General features: G+C 40.8%; 2 protein-coding genes across 3 annotated transcripts; one reads left to right on the top strand and one right to left on the bottom strand.

The window, feature by feature from the left end:
- The first annotated feature begins 410 nt into the window (after positions 1-410).
- On the top strand, positions 411-4,730 carry rnft1 (ring finger protein, transmembrane 1). 2 transcript variants are annotated; one of them, XM_079507249.1, is made up of 9 exons: positions 411-627; positions 1,684-2,132; positions 2,213-2,289; positions 2,415-2,515; positions 2,639-2,792; positions 2,936-3,094; positions 3,181-3,246; positions 3,356-3,457; positions 3,589-4,730. In XM_079507249.1, exons 1-9 carry the CDS (start codon positions 602-604, stop codon positions 3,721-3,723), a joined length of 1,269 nt encoding a protein of 422 aa, XP_079363375.1. In that variant the 5' UTR covers positions 411-601; the 3' UTR covers positions 3,724-4,730. The 2 variants fall into 2 exon arrangements, with proteins under 2 accessions (XP_079363375.1, XP_079363376.1); XM_079507250.1 differs by lacking the exon at positions 411-627 and adding an exon at positions 1,479-1,575.
- A 1,288-nt stretch (positions 4,731-6,018) lies between these two features.
- LOC306928508 (ribosomal protein S6 kinase beta-1-like) lies at positions 6,019-17,758 on the bottom strand. The gene is made up of 15 exons (XM_079508684.1): positions 17,396-17,758; positions 16,634-16,677; positions 16,132-16,252; positions 13,746-13,814; positions 13,142-13,289; positions 12,755-12,812; positions 12,312-12,412; positions 11,774-11,864; positions 11,103-11,193; positions 10,864-10,971; positions 10,707-10,769; positions 10,452-10,529; positions 10,256-10,363; positions 9,409-9,521; positions 6,019-9,265 (listed from the first exon to the last, which is right to left on the bottom strand). The coding sequence occupies exons 1-15, from the start codon at positions 17,468-17,470 to the stop codon at positions 9,001-9,003; spliced, it is 1,533 nt and encodes a 510-aa protein (XP_079364810.1). The 5' UTR covers positions 17,471-17,758; the 3' UTR covers positions 6,019-9,000.
- Positions 17,759-24,430: the final 6,672 nt, after the last annotated feature.

Below are 24,430 nucleotides of genomic sequence, written 5' to 3'. Positions count from 1 at the left end.
GTTAAGGGCATTGTGATATAGATAGAACACGGTAAAGGATGAAGGATTAACTTTTTGAAACAAACAGATGGCTAAGACAAGAACTGAAGAGGGTCTTATATATTGAAGCTGTCAGTAGATTTGAAACAGATCATGGAAGAACATGCTTCTATCTGAAGCATGTTCTTCCTGGATATTAATTGTCACTGACCACTTCAAATCAAACAAACTTCCTGGCTTTAGGCCTATTTGTTCGAGCAAACTTTATCAGCTTGCCTGGTGTTGCTGGGGTTATTGCGTTGCAAAGCATGCAGTGCCTTTTTCATACGTACAATGAATTGGATGGATGAACTTTGCTAGTTTGCTTGCATGCCATCTGAAAATAAGTCATGTTTTTATTCTAGGGACTGAATGTTGCCAATAGATGGCAGTAATGTCAAACCTTAGACTTCAAGCGAAATCCAAAGAAGAAGTGACGCCTGCTGACGTTTTAAAATGTCTCTGACCGATAAGCTTATGACATAGCCAGCAAGCTAACGAGTTAGTTTTCTTTTAATTAAATTAGTTTATGCTTAGTTTTGTAATTTCGTAATTTTTTATAGATGGGTAACAGCAATTTACCATGAAACTCCGGGCGCAGAATGACAGGTAAAATGAGCGAGTGCACTTCCTGCTAATGGTAGCGTAGCAGCTAGCCTGTCAGTCAGGCACTCAGTCATCTGTTTTCAGGGATTGTTCTGTGACGACTGAATTAAATAATGTATAGTCTATGGCCTGTTGTTTGAGTTGCCGTCCTCAGATTAATAGCGTTTAATATATGCGCAGATGAGATTAAGACATTTAACCCCTCGTTTGTTATGTTATTGATAACAGATAAAGACAGCTAGAACATGGCTATTAAAGAACTACATGACTTTAGTTTGAATGTACCATGGATACGTCTGTAAACAAATGGAAAACAATGGACTATGGTATTTTATTTAGTTGGTTGTATGATCACATCATACATACAGTGTATAGCCATGCAATGCGCAAGGCATAATCAAGTAGATATTGAGAAATTAACCCCTATTTCTCAACAATGATTTATCCCACTTACACGGCTTCTTATTGAAGAAAATAAATGGACTCAAAAGTACCATCAAAACGATTCGATTGATTTGAAAAGGATTATCATTGCTTACGGCCGGGTAATGAAAGTAGTCCATTATGTATGCCAGGTGCGTCCAGTGCCAACGGGAAGTATTGATAAAATAGAATCAATATTCTATTGACTCACTGGCTACATATTGTCCATTTCTCGCTTCAAAAGGGTTTCAAAAACATTCTTGATTTGTACTGTAGTGTTTAGCTCATTAGCTGTAAATGACATCATGTGTTTGTTTACAATATGTTGGATACAAAAATCAAGCAACGTAGATCGATATGCGCCAGGTGTTATTGATAGCAGCGGCCATTATGAATTCAGTGATTGGCTAATCAGAGTCAAGCATTTGGAGAGGGGCGGCATTCGTAGTGGCCCTGCTGCGACTTTGGGTCAACTCTTGTCATAGGCATTTTAATATTTTGGCAGAAATATTCAAATGTAATACATAAGTTAGTACTTGTTCATATTTAACATTCATCATGTGGTGACACTCACTATTTTTACATTTCAGTTATCTTTATTGTGTTTTTCTCCACACCCTCTTTCATTTGTTAAAGGATTGATTCCAGTAGAGCATTAAAACTGAGGGAGTCGCCAACTGTAATGCAGCCAAATTCAAATGACCAGGACTCGCATGCAGTAAACGGTCTGTGCCTGACTCTGCAGCCAGAGCTTACCAGGGCACCAGCCACCACAGGTGTCACTGCACCCGACACAGCAGGCGAGGTGCGGGTACCCATGGCTGGTGGCCCTGCAGAGTCCAGCGGAGGAGCGTCCTCCAGGAGATCCAGAGCCAACTCCCATAGCCACTCTCACGCACATGGACATACTCGCCCCCAGCAGCACTCGCATGCAGAACCAGCGACAGAGCCATCTGACGCTGATCCAGAGTCAGGAGAACCAAGCACCTCTTTCACTGAGCTGCGCTACCTCTTCCGCTGGATCCAAAAGAGCCTTCCTTTCCTAATTATCCTGTGTGCTAAACTGGTCATCCAACATGCACTTGGTAAGTGAGAACATCAAGCGCCACTTTTATAGATGTCAATGCAAAGGCAACATGCCATGGCTCACCTCCTGTGTTCACAGGTCTTGCAGTTGGGATTGGCCTCTTCACAACATTTCTGTATGTGAATAGAAACATTCAAACTCAAGTCTTTCTTCAGGCAAGTAGAGGGAAATGCACTTCAATTTCATACAGTAATAGCATATATTTACAGATGTGTGTGTACACCAATTTTACTTTCATGTATTTATTTTTGAGTGTCTCCTGATTTCTCTGTGTCAGCAGGACCGGAGCTCCAAGCTGCAGTGTCTATGGCTGCTATTCTTCCTGACCTCATCCACACTCCTCCTTTACTACACCTTTTACACTGAGACACTTTACCACTGGTGAGACCAATCTCTGCACAGAACTGTGGAACATCATAGATAGTAGTCTGTGGTCTTAATACGCTTTGATTGAGAACTTGTAGCTAAAAGTATCTTCCTCCTTTATTCTTTCCCTCAACGTAGCCTCATCTTCCTCGCCCCCACTATTGAGCCTCTGGGATTCTGGGAGGTTCTGTGGACAGTTGGCATCAGCAACTTTATAATTAAGTTCCTCGTCATGGGAATGAAGTGCCTTATTTTGCTGCTGCCCTCCTCACTGGTGACATACAGAACACAGGTAAGCTTGTAAGAAAGGTTCCCTTTCAAAAAGGTGTCACTCCCGATGAAGACGTGCATAATTATACCTATACAGTAGGTCAGCTGATTTGGATCTATTTGTGTCAGATGATTTGGATGTCTTTGTTTGTGTTTTGGGTCCAGGGACGGTGGCTGATGCTGACAGAGGAGCTAGGTCAGGTCTACCAGGCCATGGCTCCTGTACCGCTGTGGTTCCGCTACCTGGTCACCTATCAGGAGGTGGACGACACCACAGGACTCACACTAGGCGTCCTACTGGCTCTGGTCTACCTCATACTCAAGGTAACACTGTGGATTACATGGCCACTGAAGTTTCTGTCATCCTCAAAGAAAAATCTGCCCTCTGACTTGGATTTTCTCGCCTGCAGCTCTTAGCACTCTATGGACAATGGGGACCTTTCCTGAAAACTGTGAGGTTATTTCTCAAAGGCGAGGTATAGTGCTGCTCAGTAAATTACTTGTGAAATTGTCCAAAGTTTGGAATATCCATCCAGCCATTTAAGTATTTGTCTCTTCTGGTTTGTTGTAATTTTTGTTTACCAGCAATCGGGCACAGCAGCTACCAGGAGCCAATGCATTGACGCTGGGGACATCTGCCCCATCTGCCAGGGAGAGTACCGTGAGCCTCGGACCCTCCTCTGTCAGGTAGAAATCTATGTGGAGCTTACACAGAGCTAATGTCATATCTATACACACAAGCTCATTACCAATACCAAACATGTCTGTGTCTTCATAATCATAATAAATACTAAGTGGCTTCTATCTTTGCTTTCTAGCATATATTCTGTGATGAATGCATCGCTTTGTGGTTTAACCGTGAGAAGAGCTGTCCCCTCTGTCGGACGGTCATCACAGAGAAGGTCTACAAATGGAGGGACGGTGCCACATCACCCCACCTGCAAATCTATTGACTGTAGGACAAGACGGAGAGATTTTAAAATCAAACTTTCTTGGATATGTGTGATACTGTCCATAACCATTTCATGGTGTGCGCAATAATAGTTGATTTGTAATGTTGACCACACTGTTCCTACAGTACATTCATTAAGGGCTGTGCCCTCTACTGGTGAGGGTCAATAAGGGCATACCGTAATATCTTGCACCTTGGTAAGATCCTATTTGTCACTTTGACAGACACCTCAAGTTTAAATTTCTGCATGCTCCACGTCTTTGCCGTTATTTTCCTTTTATTTTATCATAGTGCATTTGTTCAACTTTTGTGGTCAATAGGTGAACAAATTGAAAATGGCATCATGGGGCAGTTTCTTTTACTTGTAAATATTGACACGAGATAAATATATCAAATTGTAATTAATTACTTAAATATTTCATCACAACTGAGTTATGCCACATAGTGGACGACAGAAAACATTTTTGACTGAGTTTGTTGTATTTTTGTAAATTAGGAAAAAAATATATATCTTTACACCAAAACCTTCCAAATGAAAGACTTGTTTACTTACCTTTATTCAAAATGTATTTGTCAGCATAAATGTGAAAAATACCAGGCTGAATGGAAGTAAGCTTACTGCAGGGCTTTCATGAAGCTGTGAAGCTCTTCATATATAATAGTAACCAGTGACCGTAATGTCAGGCTGCTGTTGGGATAGGGTGCAATGTAGTAAGATATGACAATGGGCATAAAAAACATGATGGTAAGCAGTGAACATAATTTTCCCTTCATTGTAGTTTTGCTTCTAGCCTTTTGGGTATAGGCTAATGCATTATTTTCTTGACTGAAAACTATAATTGTGAGAAATCAACAGCACAGCACAAATTATTTTTATATAGAGGTGGTGTAACCTTTTTGTAAAACCAAAGAATGGGACAAGTATATTTTATTATTGTAAATGTACTGAAATTAACATGTTTTCCAGCTTGTTTTGACCAATCTGAATAAAGTTGTACAGTTGATTTAGTTCTGTGACTTATTACTGTAGGTTAACACTACGGACTTGCATTTGTATGCTTTAGAAACATAGCTAAAATTACATTTGTGTCAGGAAATAGATTTTCAGGCAGCATAATGTTCTGTCTGTAACACACTGTAGTCATATTGGGTGGAGAGTTTTGACAAGATCTGATGCCTGACAGACTGTCACAATATGACCAAACCCAGGCAATCGGAAAATACTCAGTACAGACACCTCACTGCACCAGCCTGCCCTGTTGAATAAATGGGACTGCTGGCGGTATCATGTTCACTATTTTCAACTAAATAGTTTGTATCAGGTTATAATCAGTGTCATAAAAGACATTCAAATAGTTATTTTTAATCAGTTTCCTTCTCTTTCTGATCATTTCTCTGATCCACAGAATAAAAGGATTAAGACTTCACTTTATTGGAAAAATTAAGATTTATTTCATTATTATGTACATCAGTACATGATACATACCATTTCACCATTCAGAATCTCATGGAATTGATGGGCTGAAAAGACTTTCAAATATTCCTCAATGCCCACAGATTTGAACAATATCCATTATATTCAATGCAGATATTTGACATACTTGCGTGTTTAATGTTGAATATTGCACCTCTGAATAGACCAGATATCAACTGAGGTTGCCTCTTAAGACAGACATTTTGCAATAGAGACATTCACTCATTGTGATACCAGATAACAGTTAAATCAAACCATCTTCATGGAGATGCACTGCCATGAGCTTCTCTGGACTCCACTATAAGAAACACTGCAGGAACGGTATCAGGTACGGTCCCCCCTAAACCATCTCGCCCCTCGATTTTTCCGCCGACCTCACACCGACCGCTCAGTCCGACAGTTCTTGTATTCTTTATTTTATTTTACTGAGAATAAGGTTAGAAATAAGGGTTAAACATAGTTTTACTGGGGTTAAGTTTAGGTATAGGGTTAGGTTTAGGCATAGTTCTACTGAGGTTAAGGTTAGGAATAAGGTTAGGTTTAAGTTTAACCGTTTAAGCATAATTTACTTAGGTTACTTTAGGAATACCAGGCCGCGCAGTTCCGCCGGCTGTACGCCCGGGGCGAGTTGGTAAAGGGGCGACTCGTTTGGTATTCGCAGGAACAGCTCCACACACATCACAATCAATTGGAAGAGCATAAAACTGCACATCAGAATGAGTTTCAAAGCATTCCATACACATTTACAGTATATATACACACACACACACACACACACACACAAGCTGTGATCTTTCAAGAAATACACACTGCCATTCCCAGTGTGGGTTTTGCACCACCCCCCCCTCTCGCGCACGCGGGCACACACACGCACACACACACACAATATGCTACCCATATTTCTAGCACTGCAAACAAGCAAGTGTTGAACAAAGAAAATGCAAAATGGTTTGTGTCTGAAAATTTCCCTAGCTACTCTTCTATGCGCCACAATAAATATTTTAAGACGTGGGATGATATCCACAACTTGTAAAGACTAAAACAAAAAGCTGCATTTGAGGTAACTTTGAGAGATGTTAGCTGTAAATAAAAACCGCATACATGCTTATTTGACAAAAAAAACCCATCTCAAACATGAACGACAGTCTTACAGATTCATATCTGCATGGTCTACAACGGAGTACACAATAAATACTTAATTTGCATAGTGTGCCTGAGAAAGAGAATGGCACTTAAATATATATAAGAAATCACCACAATCACACTGTACTCAAGTGAAGAGTACAGGAGTGATTACTCTTGAAGACTTGAACATAATCCAGCTGTTGCTGTTTAAAGGGGAAACACATTTCCAACAATCTAACCAACAGCACAGACTTAGATTTAGCATTAGATTCACTGGAGCCATTAGAAAACCACCTGTAGCCTTAACTGAATTATACAAAACATTCCATAAATATATCAAAATGCTTCCACAAGCACTGGGCTAGTAGGTTGTCATGTCAACAAAATTAGTTGTTAGACTAATCACATCCATATAAGTGTTATGTAGTGTTGCTATGTAACAACTAATTAGTTAAGGAAAAAAGGCCTGGTTTCTTTAAAGATGGAGTGCTCTGATCCCCCCTAAAACATGAACCTGAACTTAAGCCTCGCCCACAGCTGTTGTATAATAATGGGGAGGGTTATGAATAGGAATAGGATGTCACAAAAATGGCGTATTTTCGTTTGGGCCTTTTGACTCAATTCAAAGGCTTTCAGGAAGAAACCAAAAATACACAGGGAAGACATATTTGAATATTCTAACCACACCTGGGGGTCTATTAAGTGATGTTAACTCCACATACAAAACAAAAATCACAGCACTCAATCATTAAAGTCATTTTAGTTGATGAATTAGACACATACTTGGTGAGTAACAATGGCTACCCTATCGTAAGCCCATTTTCAATTAATGTTTATGGAACTGTTACATAAATTAATATTTAATAATGTGATCAACACCATATGATCGAGTCTGATACTGCAGTGGTTCTCAAAGTGGGGTCCAAGGACCCTCTGGGTTCCGTGAGGCGGTTCCAAATCGACCCTTACTCGAGAGTTGTGGGGTCCTTGAAATTTAAAAGTTTGATAGCTGCAATACTGCATTCAACAAACATTAGCTACATGGAGTACAGCTGCTTGCAGGTTAGAGGGTACAATGGCCCGACTCCAGCTCATATAGCATATAGTTTACAGACATTACGGTGTAGTACACATCTGAGATATGCATAGCCTTCTCGCAGGACACATTTTGACAGGTGAACGTGTGCGTTTCATTTAGGCGTTACCGTGTAAGCCTATACCACAACCTCATGCTGGCTTACCTTTCGTCACCAGGCTTTCCACACGTAGAATGGCCTAGTTTTCATTCCAAATTGACCAGTGTGATCTGGTTTGGGCCTAGCCTACTCTAGAATTCTAGGAGAGCGAAGTTGTGTTGGGTGCCATGTGTTTGACCTGACGTACCAACAGTCATGAGTCCGACACCCTAACTAAAACCTCACAGGAAAACGGGTTCGTTTTAACCTGTTGCGCATGTCGGGAGCCATGGGTGAGTTTTAACCCACAGCCCGGATTAGTTGTAACCTGCAGCGCATGTCTGGAGCGACGGTGTTGTCGAACTAATGCCTGTCAGACTGTTAATATGTCAACAAACGTATGCACCCTGTGTCGGGGTCTGTCAAATCATATGCTGTGAGAAAGGCCCACTGTCAAAGCACTCTAAGCCTACCCAAATCACAAGGGCACATAAAACAATTATGTTTCCGGATTCTATAAAAGGCAGTGTTAGGAATTTGGCCATGTGCATTGTTGGTCTCCTAACCAAAAATAAAGCCCCAACACTGCAGGAATCAACAGAACTAATGTGACAGAGTGACACTCCAAAAAGGCATTTAGTCAGTTTACATTCAAGAAAAAAAACCTTACTTAATAGTACTTACAGACAGGCTTGCTATAGATAGCATTCCAGTTGGACTGGTAAAAGTGGTGCCAGCATTTGGTATTGATTGTGGTGGAAGTGACGCTTTCAGCTAATATCTCACTGAAATCCTTTTATAGCTGCTTTTCTGTCAGCCGTTTCCTATCTACTCCTGACCACATGTTCAAGTGACACAACAGTGAAAAAGGCAATATGGAAGTGTTGCAGGAAAACAGGCAAAAGGAATACTGTATTTGTTGCACAACTGTTATTCGATCACGCTACTGTGCCAACTAATATACTATACCTATTACAACCCCTAAACCACAAAGTGATATTAAAAAAGGAGTGGCATTTTGGGGGGGGCATACCACTCCTTTTTTCTTTACCCAAACCGTTGTAGAGATATTAATCTCAGTCTTTAGGGAAGCTACAAGTAGCAACACCAGAAGTAACACTGTCCAAATTCAAAGTTTAAAAAAAAGCACCAATATAAGCCAGTCGCGCACGCTGAAATCAGACAGCAGAGTTGCCATATGCCCGTTCCTCAGCCACAGCCATTACAAGGCTGAGGTGCACATCGGCAGTCAATAAGGAGCACCTGACTGAGAGAACACTCCTCTGTCCAGTGACGATTCTACCGATTAGGGAGCTGATTATCTGCAGGGCCCCACAAAGGAGGCCAGGCTATGCCAGGAGAAGGAGGTGGGAAGAAGGAAGGCGTTGCTGGAGAAGCTGGTGATTGGTGTCGACAGTGTCAAGTCAATTGTTTAATTTCTACAAGTCTCTTAAAGGGAAAAAACATAATTAGAAGAGTCCTAGGTTCTGAGGTGAGCCGAGGGTCATAGGTTCATCCGTAGATGTTCGGGCCGTTTGGAGTTCATCGGGTAGGTCTGCTTCTTAAAAGTCCCTGCACTGCCGACACCTGATGGCTGCCTGATGGGAAGGGGAGCGGACACCTCCGAGCTGTTGCTACTTACGTCCATGTGCTCCGGAGTGGACACCTCCATGGGCTGCTCCCCCAAAACTCCAGGGGAGAGTAAAGATGGCGCCCCAGAATGTGAAGGGCCTCGGGGCCAACACACCCCGCCAGCAAACTTCACCGGGCTGGATGGAGACATGAAGTAAAATTTCAGATCATACCATGGGAGTTAAAGCATTTGACAAAGTGTGAAGAGTTTGTGATGGAAACAATGTGTACGTAACCAGTAGAACTTCATGAAATCAGACACAAAACAAACATACGTTACCTCACAGGCGTTCTCGGGCTTCCTGGAAACTTCCGTGGCGACCGGACCTTTGGCTCAAAGGAAAACCTTTCCTTGACATTTTCGAGGACCGAGGGGGCTACATACGTAAAACCCTGAAAATGAAAAAGGCCACAGACACTTCAAAAGCCATCTTTCAAAAAAGGAAGTCAACTACAATGACTCTGAGCAATGAAATGTTGCCGACTAATCTTATCATGCAATGTGGTGGAACAGTCAATGGAGCTTCCAGGAAAAGAACAGATATGATGCATTAACTTAACTAGAACTTATAAAAGGAAGAAAACCATTAAATATGAATCCTGGTTGTTTGTGCAATGTGCATCATCTGTGCAGACAACAAAAAGACAACAGGGACACTAGGTATAATGAAGACCAAAGCAGTACTTAAGAATAACCTCTTGCCCCTCCTTATAATAAAAGGCATAAAGCAGAATCTCTATGAACACCAGTGCATGCGCACCCCAAGACTTCATATTTTGCTACTTCGTCAGGCGTCTTTATCATCCAATGAGGACATCGAGGACACCCTTTTGCACGTTGCCAAGATAATTCTAATTGATTCCCACCGTATCACTCTGCAACTTTAACGCTTTAGAATAGACAGAAGCTGGCTTCCTGGTCAAATGTGAAGCCTTGGGATGAGAATATTGTGTTTGGTTTGTTTTTCAGTAGTACAGATCTATAATCCTGGCCACATGAATCAAACATGTGTTCTAAAGTGGTGTACGGTTCATTTATTTTTGTATTACCAATTACAAATACAATACAAAATAATCCTGTATTTCTGTTCAATAAACGGGAACATTTACGCAGAGGAACTACCAACCAGGAAGACTTGATTGGCACTTTCGCTGAGTGTTGAGTCGTCCGGACTGTCTACTGGAGTCTGGCTGGTGAACTTGGAGTCAAATTGGCTGACATCATCAGCTGATTGCTGCCAAAGGAAAGCAGATATGTTAGTAGCCTGGCTGGAATAGGTCAATGTAGCATATAGTGCCATTCAGCATGGTATGCAAACTCACAAGGAAAGGCTTGAATGGAGGCTCTACTTTGCGGGCGAGGAGGTCATCCCAGTTCATATGTCGGAAAAATGGGTGCGCCTGGAGAAGACAGTGCCAGAGTTCTATTTTTTTTTGGTTTTAAAGGAAGATTTTCCCAGGACTTTATCAAAAGGTAATTGTAGAACCACTGAATAAGCAGTCAGTCAGTCAGTCAGTCAGTCAGACACACAGACACACAGACACACACACACACACACACACACACACACACTATACCTCTACTTCCGCGGCATCACCTTGTCCAGCCCCAAGCCTTAGAGAGGCATTTCGTTTCAGCAGCTAAAGGGTTCGGACAACAGTTAGAATGGTAGTCTGGTATACAGTGCAGACAATATACACCGATACTTGCACACTGCACTACTTAATTGTGTACCTTTTTAAGAAGGTCCCTAGCTTCTTGTGTGAGGTAAGGTGGAAGGTTGAGTTTGCACTTTAAGATTTTATCAATGGTCTTCTTCCGGTTTTCACCAGTGAAGGGTGGCTATGAACAAAGAGGGGGTAATTAATAAACAGCTACTTCAGTTTGACCGACACTGGACAGTCAAACTGAAGGAATAGTTTTTTTGGAATTCTTTGAATGCCACTATAGGAGGGACGGTGTTGTCAACTTACTGCTCCTGTCAGCATGTCATACATGAGTGCTCCCAAGCTCCACCAGTCCACCGCCCGGTTATGGCCACTGCGCATTAGAATTTCTGGAGCCCTGAGGTAAGCAAAGCAGTTCAGGACAAGGATAAGTATTATAGTATGGTGGTATTGGACTGATCATGTGCACTTTGGTTTTCAATCTCTGCAAGTACAGCTTTAACAAAGCTTAAAAGAGAGAGCGAGAGAGAGAGAGTGAGTGAGAGAGACAGGGAATTAACGAAGGCTCATGGTACAAATGAAAATTCGGGGGCAACCGTTCTTACAACAGTTTGCTGTTCCCTAGCGGGAATCTTTCCGTCAGAACAATTAAGCCATTATGAAACTTAAACCTGCTTTCTATCTGTCCCAGCAGGGGACAACTCCATTGGTTGCATGATTGCATGTCAATGGTAATTGTAGTTGAGGCATTTACTACAGCTCATTGTGAGCTTGTAGATTAGCTATTTTCACTACTTCTTAACTATCATTATTTTAGTTATGGAATTTCATAGATTTGTTTGTGTTTGTTTTAAAATGTATAAAAAACATTAAACAATATATATATATTCAAATCAAAGTTAATTTAATTTCTGTTGCCGTTTATTGCAAATTGATTTTCAACATCCCTTGACCCCTTTGTGTGATGTGTGTCTTACATGTATTCTATGGTACCACAGAATGTGTGGGTCACTGTGCCATCGTGAATAGACTCTTTACACAGGCCAAAGTCTGTCAGCTTCACGTGACCTGGTGTGAGAAACCAAAGGCAGAAGACAAATCATGAACAAAGTATCCGTATAGCAGCATTTAGAGCTGGGCGATATGACTTAAAATCAAACTTTTGCCACAATTACAATTGATAATAGAAAATAGCAGAACTACAAGCTTACGTTATTTTTACTGCCATTGTACAACAAAGTATAATAAAGGACTTATAAGTGGTTAATCAGACTACTCATAATCAATTTAGTTGCTTATAAAAAAATCTATTATTTTTCATATCAATTCTCTATTATGTGATTAACCACAATGACAAGATTAAGTCAGTTATTGGTTATAAATGCCGGCTTCTATGTTTTCTGTTATTTGCCAAACTCTAGCATCATTGCTGATAGAGAAATACCATTCCAGAATCTGTCCTGGGTTGAAAACTACTTGAAACAATGTTGCTTGAGGACCGTCCATTTACTGTACCGTTGTTGTTGAGCATAATGTTCTCAGGCTTTAAGTCTCTGTAGATGATGCCTTTCTGATGCAGGTGACCCAATGCCATAGAGATCTCAGCCAGATAGAAACTGTTTATAAAAAGAAGTGACAGGTTGGTTGGTGTTGTATGGTTTCCTTGCTATTATTCTAAAAAGTAGAAAGACCACATGCCCTTATATTGTTGGACAACTATAATCACCCCCATCTCTAGACTATGTTTATTTACACAACAAGAGAACATGAACTGGTGGTTCCAGTCAATTCTGTGTGCATTGGTGAATATGACCCCACAATCCATAAGAAGCATGGCAGTGCTTGTCACTAAATTGTGGTTTTGTGTTTTGTCATTTTGGAACAAAATATTTTAGCATAACAACTTAAACTGACATAATGTAATCTCAAAATGCATGCACAGTGACTGACTAACTTACCATGCTGTGTCCTCCATGAAGATGCCCTCTCTCTCCAGTTGCATAAAGAGCTCCCCTCCTGGAGAACACAAGACATTACTCAGGACAGGTCTCAGACCTCCACCAGTTCAATACAATGCATGTACAGTTGAATGGAATTGGAAACTTTCACACCTATTGGATAGTAAAACCAGACTATGCCTATATCCATTTTCACCAAACAATGGCAACTGCAAATCTAACAGCACAATAAGAATTTCAGCAGAATTATGCCAGACTTACTGTATACTCACAACAAAGCGTGATGCGGTGTGTTGTGTGTGAGCTTATAGATCTGCTTTTCTGACACCGGAACGTAACTAAGTTCAAATCAGGTTTTAGAATGAGTTTATAAGTGTGTGTCCTCACCACTGAGATACTCCAGGATGAGGTACAACTTTCCCCCAGTCTGGAAGGCATAAATGAGGTCCACAATGAAAGGATGCTTCACCTCCTCTAGAATGTTCCGCTCAGCTTTGGTGTGGGCAGTATCCTTCGCGTTGCGCACAATCATGGCCTGGCAAGAGACAGAAAAGGCACAAAGTGTCAGACCGTGAGAGCTATTCTGGCAATGACTTGTAAAGCTGCTGGCCGGGCAATGTGCATTCATCAGCAATAGAGGTAGAAGAGAAATCAGAGCTCCTGCATGGGTAGCTGCAGTAAAAGCTCATAAAGCCAATAAACAGTCATTACCGAAACACTCAACCATCTGGTAATGTAAGCTAGGTTTTCTCGAGTTAAAGGCGAGAACCAGTACTGTGTCAATTACAAACAAGAACATGCTAAAGGAAAAATGAAGAGAAGAAAAAAAAGAGCCCTGAGTTTGAGAGAAAAACTCCCATTATTTTGGGTGGTCTATTCTATATATCTGTGTCACTAGGGCATGCGTCAGTTTTAAACCACAGTTTGTGGTAGGACACACACACACACACACACACACACACACACACACACACACACACACACCCCTCACCTTCTTCAAGACCTTCATGGCAAATATTTTCCCTGAAGTGGTGCCAGACACCTTCCGAACTTGGAAAACCTGAAAACAATTAATTTATATTGTTTTCAATTAATATTAAGTTTTACAGCTAAGGACAGGAATTATTTAAAACCGTCACAGGGGAATGAGTTATACATGGGACAGAAAGTAATAAGTATAAAAACAATTAAGAATGCTATTTTATACAACTTTGGGGATATATCCCCATACCCATTTGGGGATATACAAGTGCATTGTGAGTAGTACATTTCTCTTTTCTGGCACACCTTCCAGCCAATCACAGCACCATACATACATGTTAATTTTCCCGTCCAATCACAGTGCCAATTTCCGTCTAACCACAACTGCCCCTCCGTCTTCAATTTCGGCACCAAACCAAATTTACCGTCCTCAACTTTGGAGGCACACACGCTATGCGCTGGTCAGCCAATCACAGAGTAGAATGGCAGACCTTCCAGCAAATCACAATGGCCCCTCCATCCTCAATTTCGGTGCCATACATAATTTGAGTCCACTACAAATATTATTAGTGTGATTAATGAGAAACAGTTATACAACTTTGTTCATATCTAATTAAGTTATTATTATAAATGAGCAACAGCCATCTCAGCTGTGAAAACAAAAAAAGCATTTTTCAATGAGAATGAAATAGACTACAATAAATACTGAACATTTTGAAATATGTAAGAACTACTGATTTAGAAGGCATTTGTAGAATCGTCCACAGGTCTTATGGGTTAGAGAATTAGCTTCACATTACAGAACATGTGGTGGGAAGAGGCACGTGATTTGCTTTCCCTTACGCCTAGACTGCTGCCTGGCCATTTATCTCAATGGTAAGCAGGCTGAGAGGGGTGGCTGGGGCACCAGTCCGCAGGTCGCATTTACTATGGAATTGTGCATTTCCCGTCAGTGTGTTGGTTGGTTGGTCACCCCAGGCAAGCCCCCATATATGGTGCCCAGGTCTCGTGTCATCATCAGGGATGGAGATGTAGAGACCCTGATGTCATAGTAAATGCGACCTGCTGTCACAGTTAAGCCCATATATGGAGATCCCTGATGTCATGAATATTGGCCAGCAACTCTACATCTGACCTCAAACCCTTAGATCTCCATATATGGATATATGTCAGAAGTTACCTGTTCTGACATTCCATATGTTGATCCTTCCCCATCCATCCTTCCTCTTCGATGTTTCCCTTTTGATTTATACCTGTCCATTCAAACTCTAGACGGGCCTGCCTCAAAGTTATTAGTGCAGCCGCGCCCAGCAGCAGGCGAAACGTTGAAAACTAGAGTTCTCAACAGGCCCGAAAATTAAGGCCCGGCCCTACCTGGGCCCTCATCAAACCCTGTACATTCAAGACACTGCCCCCACTGCCACCTTTAGATCTCCATATATGGAACTGACCTGTTCTGACATTCCATAGTTGATCTGACCTCATTAAACACTGTACACTCAAGACATGCTCCTTATATGGCCAGTACAGAATTCATTCCATGTTGATCTGACCCCCCCATGCCAAAGCGCCAGTGCTCGCCCAGCAGTCTGCCGTCAACGAGGCGGATGGGTGCACGCGACCTCGCCCTCAGGCGTCTTACTGGTCTCCATAGTTTAACTTTGTGTTTTTCCGTAAATTAATGCCCTACTTACTTGATCGTACTGCAGCGTCACACAAAGTATCAAAAGTAGTACTTTTCCAGTTTTAGACCCATGAGGTTTCCACATGTCAGACATCATGATTATAACTTCAACATACTGCATTGGTCACCACCATTAAAGGACCACTTCACCACTTTTCAACCTATCTTCATATAATGGGTCCTCACTAATAATAAAATGGCACAATTTTTTTCTACTCGGTCTGTGTCTCATAGGAGGGCTGTGGGCAGTTCTGTCCACCAGTGACAGTCATCGTCAAGCAGATTTGTTTTATTTTTTATGTTTAGATTTTTTTTATCGTGAGAACGATGGCTTCCATTATTGCATTGCAACTTTTCAGGACTAGAAAGCCTGCAGTTTCTATTAGCTTGGATTCTCCATCGATGATGTCACTGGTGGACGGGTTTCTGAACTGCCCACAGACTGAGTAGGAAAAAATTGTTTTATCATGATTATTAGTGAGGACCTATTATATGAAGATAGGTTGGAAAGTGGTCCTTCATTGCAACAGTAAGTTGCAATGAACTTACTGTTTATTTCAGTAATGATTGCAATGAAGTAATGATTTGCAATGAAGTGAACAGTAATGATTGAAATGAAGTGAACAGTCACAAAAAAGTGTTACCACATTTTTGCTATGTTCCCCTTTAATGCTGTAGAAACTATATTAGATCTTAGAATGAGATGCCTTACCTTCCCATAGCCACCTTTTCCCAAGACTCTTAGCAGTTCAAAGCATTCTGGTCTAATCTGCTCCGTTCCCTTGTTGACAATGTTTTCTGATATTTCAAACTTCTCACAGTCATCCATGTTACTGGGAAAATACACATGGAAACCAGTGTCACATACTGATATACACATACAATACAGCTGGTAGCAACGTTGAATATAGTGAAATTCTGGTACAGCATGCCTCTTATAAACAGTGTGGGTGACAAACAAAATACAATATGATAAATATGGTTTAAAAAAAACAGTATTAATAATTATAAAAGACACAAACACTGTATTGTATAGCTAGTCTTCATATACATTTCTACTTTAACATAAATGTTATTGTTCATTTGTTCCAGCCAGGCTTCTACTTGGTCATATAATGTTCAATGGTGCGACTGTGAGGGTACAAAAATTACAATAAGTGAGCAAACAGCTGACTGGGCTGAGTGCATTATGATGGCATGTTATGTGTACTCACAATTCAAAGCCACTGCACTGCTCCATGTATTCACTGAACTGACCCTGAGAACAAACAAGGACAGACATTCTTATCACAAAGGAATGTGTTAAGGCTAAATAAAGCCTTATTTATATATTAGTTTACTGTGTTAGATTAATTGGCCAAGTATACATAACCTACACATCTATGTTTTTGTCTTGCTGGGGCGCCGATTGGCTGGGTAGCAAGAAATGATGCACGCCTTGAGACTTGACAGTGTTGAACTCACATTACAACAGGCAGCTATTGCAAGTCGTCCTTGGTTAGAATATGGAGAGATCTACGCTGATTAGCTAATGTTGCTAACTAGAAAGCTAACGACATCACTGGTCACTTAAGTCGGGCCAGGTCCTCTGTAATGTAATGTGACCACATGGGGGAGGGGGGGTCATGATGACAACCATAGGATGACAACTGTGTGATGTGTTGGTGTGGTGTGTGAACAAGAAGATGTCCAACTCAAAGATACACATTGCAACTCACATCCAGATGTGACTTTATTCAATTCAAGTGTGGTGGTGGTGCAGCAGCAGCAGCAACACCAGCACAGGCCTGCTTAACGGGGGTAGCCTAAATGCCACGCATCGCATGATGCTAACTAGCCCTTTAGCCTGATGTTGGTCGTGCGACGGTGTCGCGCGCACAATAAATAGCCTATCTACAAGCTCACGCTTGTAAATCTGCTGCCACCAAGCTACGCGAGCTAACCCGTACTAGTAGTAGTCAACGAACTGAACTCACCCCGTCTTCAAGTTCATCGTCGGACACATTCTCGTCCCCCGGTTGATCCAGGTCGATGTCGAACACTCCAGCCATCCTCCTCCTCCTCCTCCTCGGTTCTTTAGCGGACGTGTTTTAAATCAGAGAGCGGAGCTGCGGTTCTTCTCCGCTTCATAGGACGCCCATCTCGGGTCCTGATGTCTGGCTGCGGTGCCTGCTACTGCCGGGCTACTATAGAGGCTAGTCAGGCTACTTACAATACATACGGTACATGCGCCTGTCCGCCCTGGTACTATCGCTGTACGTGTGCCGCTTCCTTCCAGAGCGCCAATATCATCACCACCAAAACAAAACGGCAAAATGCACGCTCACTCACGCGCACCACCTAGTGCCCCGGTCACGCACGCGCACCACTGCTCATCTCTTCGCCTCTCAGTCAGAGCCATAGAGTAAGACAGAGTTACGACAACTCCGTTCACTTCATGGGGCCAGTCCAATGGCGGCTCTTGCCTCTTATACATACACTTCTATTGGCGAATAGGGACACCGGACGTTTACGGAATGCATTGGGGTCTATGGGCTCGCGCGGGTACATGAACCACGTTACCAGGCTGTTTTCTGCCCCCTCAATGTCGCAACTCTGTCTATACGTTATGTCTCTGCTATCAGTCAGTCAGCTTGGCTGGCTGCTGCTGGGTCACGTCACCGCCCTGGACCCCACGTTATGTGAGCCAGTAGGAGGATCAAACGAATAATATAAAGTGAGTCCTTAGTTACGCATATTAAATAACTACGAAAAATTCACAGGTGCTCTTAATAAGGTGTATAAGATATGTGATTCATTGCTTTATGTCTGTTCATATTCGATCAAGGTAGGGCTATAGGCCTACTGTTGTTTAATGGTGAATGTTCCTCAACTAATGATACAACTGAAATTATATATGTAGCATGACAGTAGTTATATTTGTTTCACATTTGTGTGTTTCTGTTTCATGATGCTCTGATCGGACAGGTCACTCTTAAAGTCAAACCTGGAATGAGCCCTTCATTGTCAGTAGATGGCAGTAAAGAACAAAAGAATCGTTGTGTGACTGGTTTGGTTTTATAGTTCAAATAGTAAAAAAATATCATTTGAAAAGAAATGGGCTACTATTTTGTGGTTATTCACAGAAATGTAAATAATGTATAGGCCTATGGCTATAGTTTTGAGTTCACAGCTTCATAATTTAACTAGGCCTAGTGGTTAAATAACCTCCCACAGGAATTTCTGATGTAATTATGTAGCCTACTTTTCTGAGCCCATGATGACATAATGTGAATGTTTGTATTTATGCTCTTCTCTGTTATCGTCACGTTTTGCTGTTCGATCTAAATTCAGTGGAAACACCATCAAAATCCAACTTTCTGCTCATGGTGTATATATGTATGTGATTCATATAGATAATGGCCAAAGTAATTACCTGGCTATCTGATTATGTATATGTTGGGCTCTGCAGCTACACTTCAGACAGCTTTCTTTTGGCAGAATAGATGAGATTGCTTTAAAATGTAGCGGTTACTGAATACAAATTAGATGGCATGTAATATTAAAGTAATGTAATCACTTGGATTACAAAACAAATTGAATCTAATCTAAATACTTTTGGATTACTGTCTGACCTTTAAAATATATATATACCTTATACAAAAAATAAACCTTGGGACCGGCTGACTATATGTATGTGACGTATGTGGACTGTTTTGCATTTGTGGGCCACAGGGCTGAAAACACCTGTATGCCAGACACTTTTCACAAGTTCATGGTATTACCATGAACATCCATCCCTCCATCCATGATCCATCCATCTATATATCTATCTATCCATCTATTTATCCATCTAACCATCTATCTATCCATCTATCTATCCATCCATCTAACCATCTATCCATCTATCTGTCTATCTATATGGACTAAATACCCAAATGATTGTAAGAGACAGATACAATGCTCAATGAAGAATGCCAAACAAAAGACAAAGTAATGACAGAATTGAGGATGGGGAGTTTGGGACAGGAGAGGGCTCTGAAAGCAAGGGGAACCAGACTGTCCTGCTGTGTTGTCAAGGCTGGGGGATGACAATTGACATATTCTAAAGTGGTAATCAAAAATGTAATCAAGCTTCCTTGACAAATGTAACAATAATCTAATTACACAGTTTCACAAGTAATCTGGGCTGATTCTAGTTACTTATGTTTCGTAATCTGATTAGATTACATAATCACAATTACATGTAGTCAGATACTACCAAGTTGTACCAACTAACTGCGCAGCAGCCTACACAAGATGATTTTATTTACAAAGAGATCTTATATTGGCTGGAACTACTAGATCATGGGCATTAAGCAATGAGAATAGCTGACATTTCCCAAGGGGTGATTTGAATGTTGCCTACTTAGAGTTTGGAGTTAGAAGTTAGCTCGATCTTAACAGGTTGTTTGCAGGCTCCTCTGAGCCGTATACCAGGACACCCAGAAAAGACCACCTGCAGGGTAGTGTTCTTTTGAATTATGTTTCAGTCGAGCCCAATTGTTTGTTTTATTTTAATTGCTCAGCAATCAAACCCAGCTGTATTTAGTAACCAAATGCTTTTTCTGTGGATTTTTTTTTTTACTTTGCTTTGCTTTGTTTAGGTTTACAACAGAGTTGACAAGACATTCATAGAAAGCAACAAATCTATGTTGTGGGCCAGTGTGAGAAGTTGATGTTGGTAAATGTCTGTTCAAAAGTAGGAACTGTAGTTCCCATCATTTTATATTGTTTGTGGGTACTGACTGTTATCAATCAGCGTGATTATGCACAAAGAACAACATTTTGATGATTACTTTTCCTCCGAATGGAAAAGTGCACAGATTTTTATGATGCTCTTTTTAAATCTTTGCATCAAGAAATCAACTTTCAGTGGTACTGCTTTCAGAGCCTCAGAGCTCTGTATTGCCCCTGAGAAAAGGGGAAGTTGCTTATCCCTCCTCCATGCCCCACCATGTTCACAATCACAATGTAGAATGTGGCTAAAATGTCAATGTTCTCTGAAACAATTCCAATGACATGGTATGGTAAAACAAAGGAAATGACAATTAGAAGGGATTTAATGTCAATGTCCTGCCATTTCCTACTGTAGCCTACTTACCAAACATGGATGGTGTTTAACAGGTGGAATAGTCTGTTTTTCTGCGGAAGCTTATAAAGTGGAGGAAGAGGAAGTGTAGGGAATCATAAGGTTCAGTGGACACTGACAAAGAGAAATAAAACGCATAATCAAGAAATTAACATTTGTTGATACAGTGAATGAGTTTGAGTGTAGCCCAGTAGTCAGTTGAGTTTATTGTTCTAAACTAGACTCTCTTGAACAATGGCTCTCGAAGGGGGGTCTATAGTGGGGACCCCCAGCCCCAGGGGTAATTCTAGGGGTTTCCCCAGAAAAAAAAGTTTAATTTAACTGTTTTCACCGGGTATAAGTCCAATGAGAGAATGCATAAGAATCATTATTTAGCTCTACACTGTTATTTCTCAGTATAGACAGTTGTAGAATTCTGTACAATATCCAACAAAAATCCTCTCTTTTAAGGGGGTACCTACCTAGCACAAAAAGGTCCCAGACTTTAAAATGTTTCAGACCATTGGTCTAGAAAAGAGAGATTTGAAAAGAAAAAGCAGATGCGTATTGATGCTGCATGCTCCAAGGGCATTTAGATAGTAATGACAGGAAAGGGTTAAAGGGGTCAGGGCTCAGGATAGATAAGATTGTAAAGGCGGGAGGAAACTCTTTGGTGGAGAAGTTACTGCCAGTAAGCAAGCTCATACGAGCTGGGGATGCAGTTTGTTTGTTTTGTAGCCTAGTGCAGTGTTTAACTTTGTTTGCACTTTTGCGGTTGTGTGCAGAGTGCTATTGGCCAATTCAATAAACAGACCCCACACAGTGGATGTGGATGTTACATACCTAGCTGAAATAATTTCTGATGTTGATGTACTGCAGGCAAAGCATTAATTTATGTTGTGCTACGAAAAAAGCAGTTGCTAATAAAATGGATTTATTTGGAAATGCCACAGACAGTGAAGCATTTTATAGGTACTTATCTGCAATAATAAACTTGCAAGAAGGACCAGACCTCATCGTACAAGACCAGAACTGGAATATATATGCTTAGCCTGACCATGAGCTTTCTTTAGCTTATATGTTCGTAATAATTCATTGACATGCCAGGTTGAGTTTGTTGCATATAAACTTGTCTTAAAAAAGTATTTTAAATATGATTTACTGTGATTTACTGTTAACATTTGTCCCACTTGTCAGGAACAGTTGTACTGTATATGTAAGCCATAATTTAAACAATAAAAAAGATAGAAATAAAAAAGGTTTTTTTACGTCTTGCATTATTGAATTTCCATTTAAAGGGCAATGCGTGTTACAGAATTACATGTGATGATACGAGACATTTTAGTACTTTCTTTCTTATGGTTTTCATTGACACACACATGTATTGTATTAACTATCTCCTGAGTGTTAATTCAACTCTGGGTGTGTAAGAATGGACCTTTATAGGTCTATCTAAGTGTACATTGTGTCACATTTGTTTACATTTTCGTCTATAATGATATTCTCAAAATAGGGCTAAAAAGTGGCTAAATTTACAGGATTTTGATGTGGGAAGTGGGAACTCCTAGAACAAAGAGCAATGTAAGAGAAAGAGAGGCAAGCACATGACAAACCAGGAAATCAATGTCACACTAAGGGATTTGTTTTGAATCAATCTAGCACTTAAATAAATAGCTTTAAATCCCAATTTTGACTTGTGCAGGACAATAGTAGAACAAGGGTAATTAAAAACTTTTACTTAAGGCTTCATGCTCCAAATGGAGATCAATAAATGTTTAGTAACTGCAATTTGATTCAAGGCACTAAAATCACTTAACAACCAATGAAAACTGAACCCGAGCTGAACAATGGGATTCAATTGAGACTGAGTGAGATATACCACAGGAGAAAAGGCAACCGGAACAGAAACCAGGATATGTCTGTTGATTATGGTGTTGGCACTGCCATCTGGTACAGACCATGGGGCATTCTGCCATGATGGCACAGTGTGGGCAGAAGCCAGATGCTCTTGCTTAACTACGGTCTGTGAAAATCCTGCACATGTAGATCAAGACAGCACAGGGAGAATTTGTGTCTGGATCAATGTCAATGTGAGAAATTATACATTGCTGGTATTTAATGCTTCGAATAACATTACATAAATAATTACAATGGACCACAACAGTATCCAGCCAAAGGCCTGTCCATACGTTTGGTGAGACACTCAATCATTCTGAATCAGTCTATTGATCTCATGTAAATGAGGCCCACAATAACTCAGATGGACTGAATTATGAGGGTATTAAATCTGAAGCGTTTGATAAGCTAGTTTGATCTTGGTATGCTAAAGCCACAATAAAGGAAATGACTCTTTTTGAGCTGGGACGTCTCTATGGATTTATTCTTTCAGAAGTGGTAATGGTGTGTGTGTGTGTGTGTGTGTATGTGTGTGTGCGTGCACGCGAGCGCGCATGTGTCAACGTGTGCACGCTTACAGAATAGATATCCTGTAATACATTGGTATGTCAGGTCAGGTCAACAATCTGACAAACTACATTTTTAAATTTGAAAGATTTCCCTGAATTCGAAATAGAAGATCAACAGGCTAAAACAATCAAAAGAATGTTCACTATATTTCAAATAGGGCTTAAGAAGTGGTTCATTCATAATGTACACACACACACACACGTGTAATGTAATGTACTGTATATTGATGTTAGATTTTGATTTGTAAATGTGCATTAATACTGTTATTACTCAATGTAATGCAACAACCTCACCAAGACTGATTTCTCACTTGTGCAATCGTACCTGGCAATACAAAATGTTGATCCTCTTCTCTGTACGATTGGGGGGTGGAAGACATAACAGAAGCTCGCCGTCTTAAACGATAAAGGAAATGATACATCTCTCAAATATTTCAAATGAAGAGGCGGAGATAGTTAGTGATAGTTCAGTGTCCCTCAGTGGTTAGCTTGCAGGGAGGGGAAAGCCCCCTGGAGAGAGGCTGATTCACGCTACTTGCAATTAAGCTAGAGAATCACAGCACATAGGGAGAGGTGGGGGCTGGGGGGTATAGGGGAGAGAGACAGAGGCAGTCTCATCATTTTGAATATCAGTTCAGTTCCCCAGCTTGTTCGGACAGGCAGGATTTGCATGTTGGGTGTTGATCCAGAGCCCTGGGGTTAGGGTTGGTGGTGGTGGGTCTCTTCATGGCAGTCTGACTGGGTGTGGTTGCCCTTGTCCCACAGGGACCGCTGCATGGGCTATAGACAGTAGACACTACCTCTGACCTCACGACAAAGGATTATGAAGAATATTTCTCTGCCGTTATGTTTCTAATTAGTTTTACACATGTATATCGTCAGAAAACCTGTATAAATGTATACAGTACGAGTACGTGCACACGTATTTGTCCATTCATTATGTAATGAATCTTGTATTCTAAAATCCTACATTCCAAAGTGAAGTGGGCTTAAATTCACTTGAAATGAAATATAATTGTTGTAATCAGTCACTATTTATTTTAAAAATCATACCGTTTTGTTTTGTAATATGATTGACGCTGACTGCTGTGCTTGACTAACAGTCCAGATATGATTTTCTAGGCTGCACAGATTTTGTATAGAAGTTTCCCTTTCTACATTTATACAGGGTAAACAACAGAACAGGTAAGTGCAGTTATGAACAACACCACAGGCTTGATATACCTTATTCTACCTTGTCAGGTAGAAACCAAAATTGTCACTACTACTTTTCAGGAAAAAAGAACCTGTGTTCCAATTTTAATGGATCCAATGAGTCATTAATTAGTCACAAGCTCTTGTTAATAGTTTTCATTTTATGGAACTCACAGACTTAACCACTTTCTTCCCGGTGTCTGTATATGGTGAATTCTAAGATGTTTCAACAATAGTGAAAATACACGCATTTCATTATCAAC

The sequence above is a fragment of the Electrona antarctica genome (genome assembly GCF_951216825.1).
Source record: "Electrona antarctica genome assembly, chromosome: 8".
NCBI lineage: Eukaryota > Metazoa > Chordata > Actinopteri > Myctophiformes > Myctophidae > Electrona > Electrona antarctica.
Note: the sequence above shows the minus strand (reverse complement) of the source record. Positions and strands in the feature narration are given on the sequence as shown.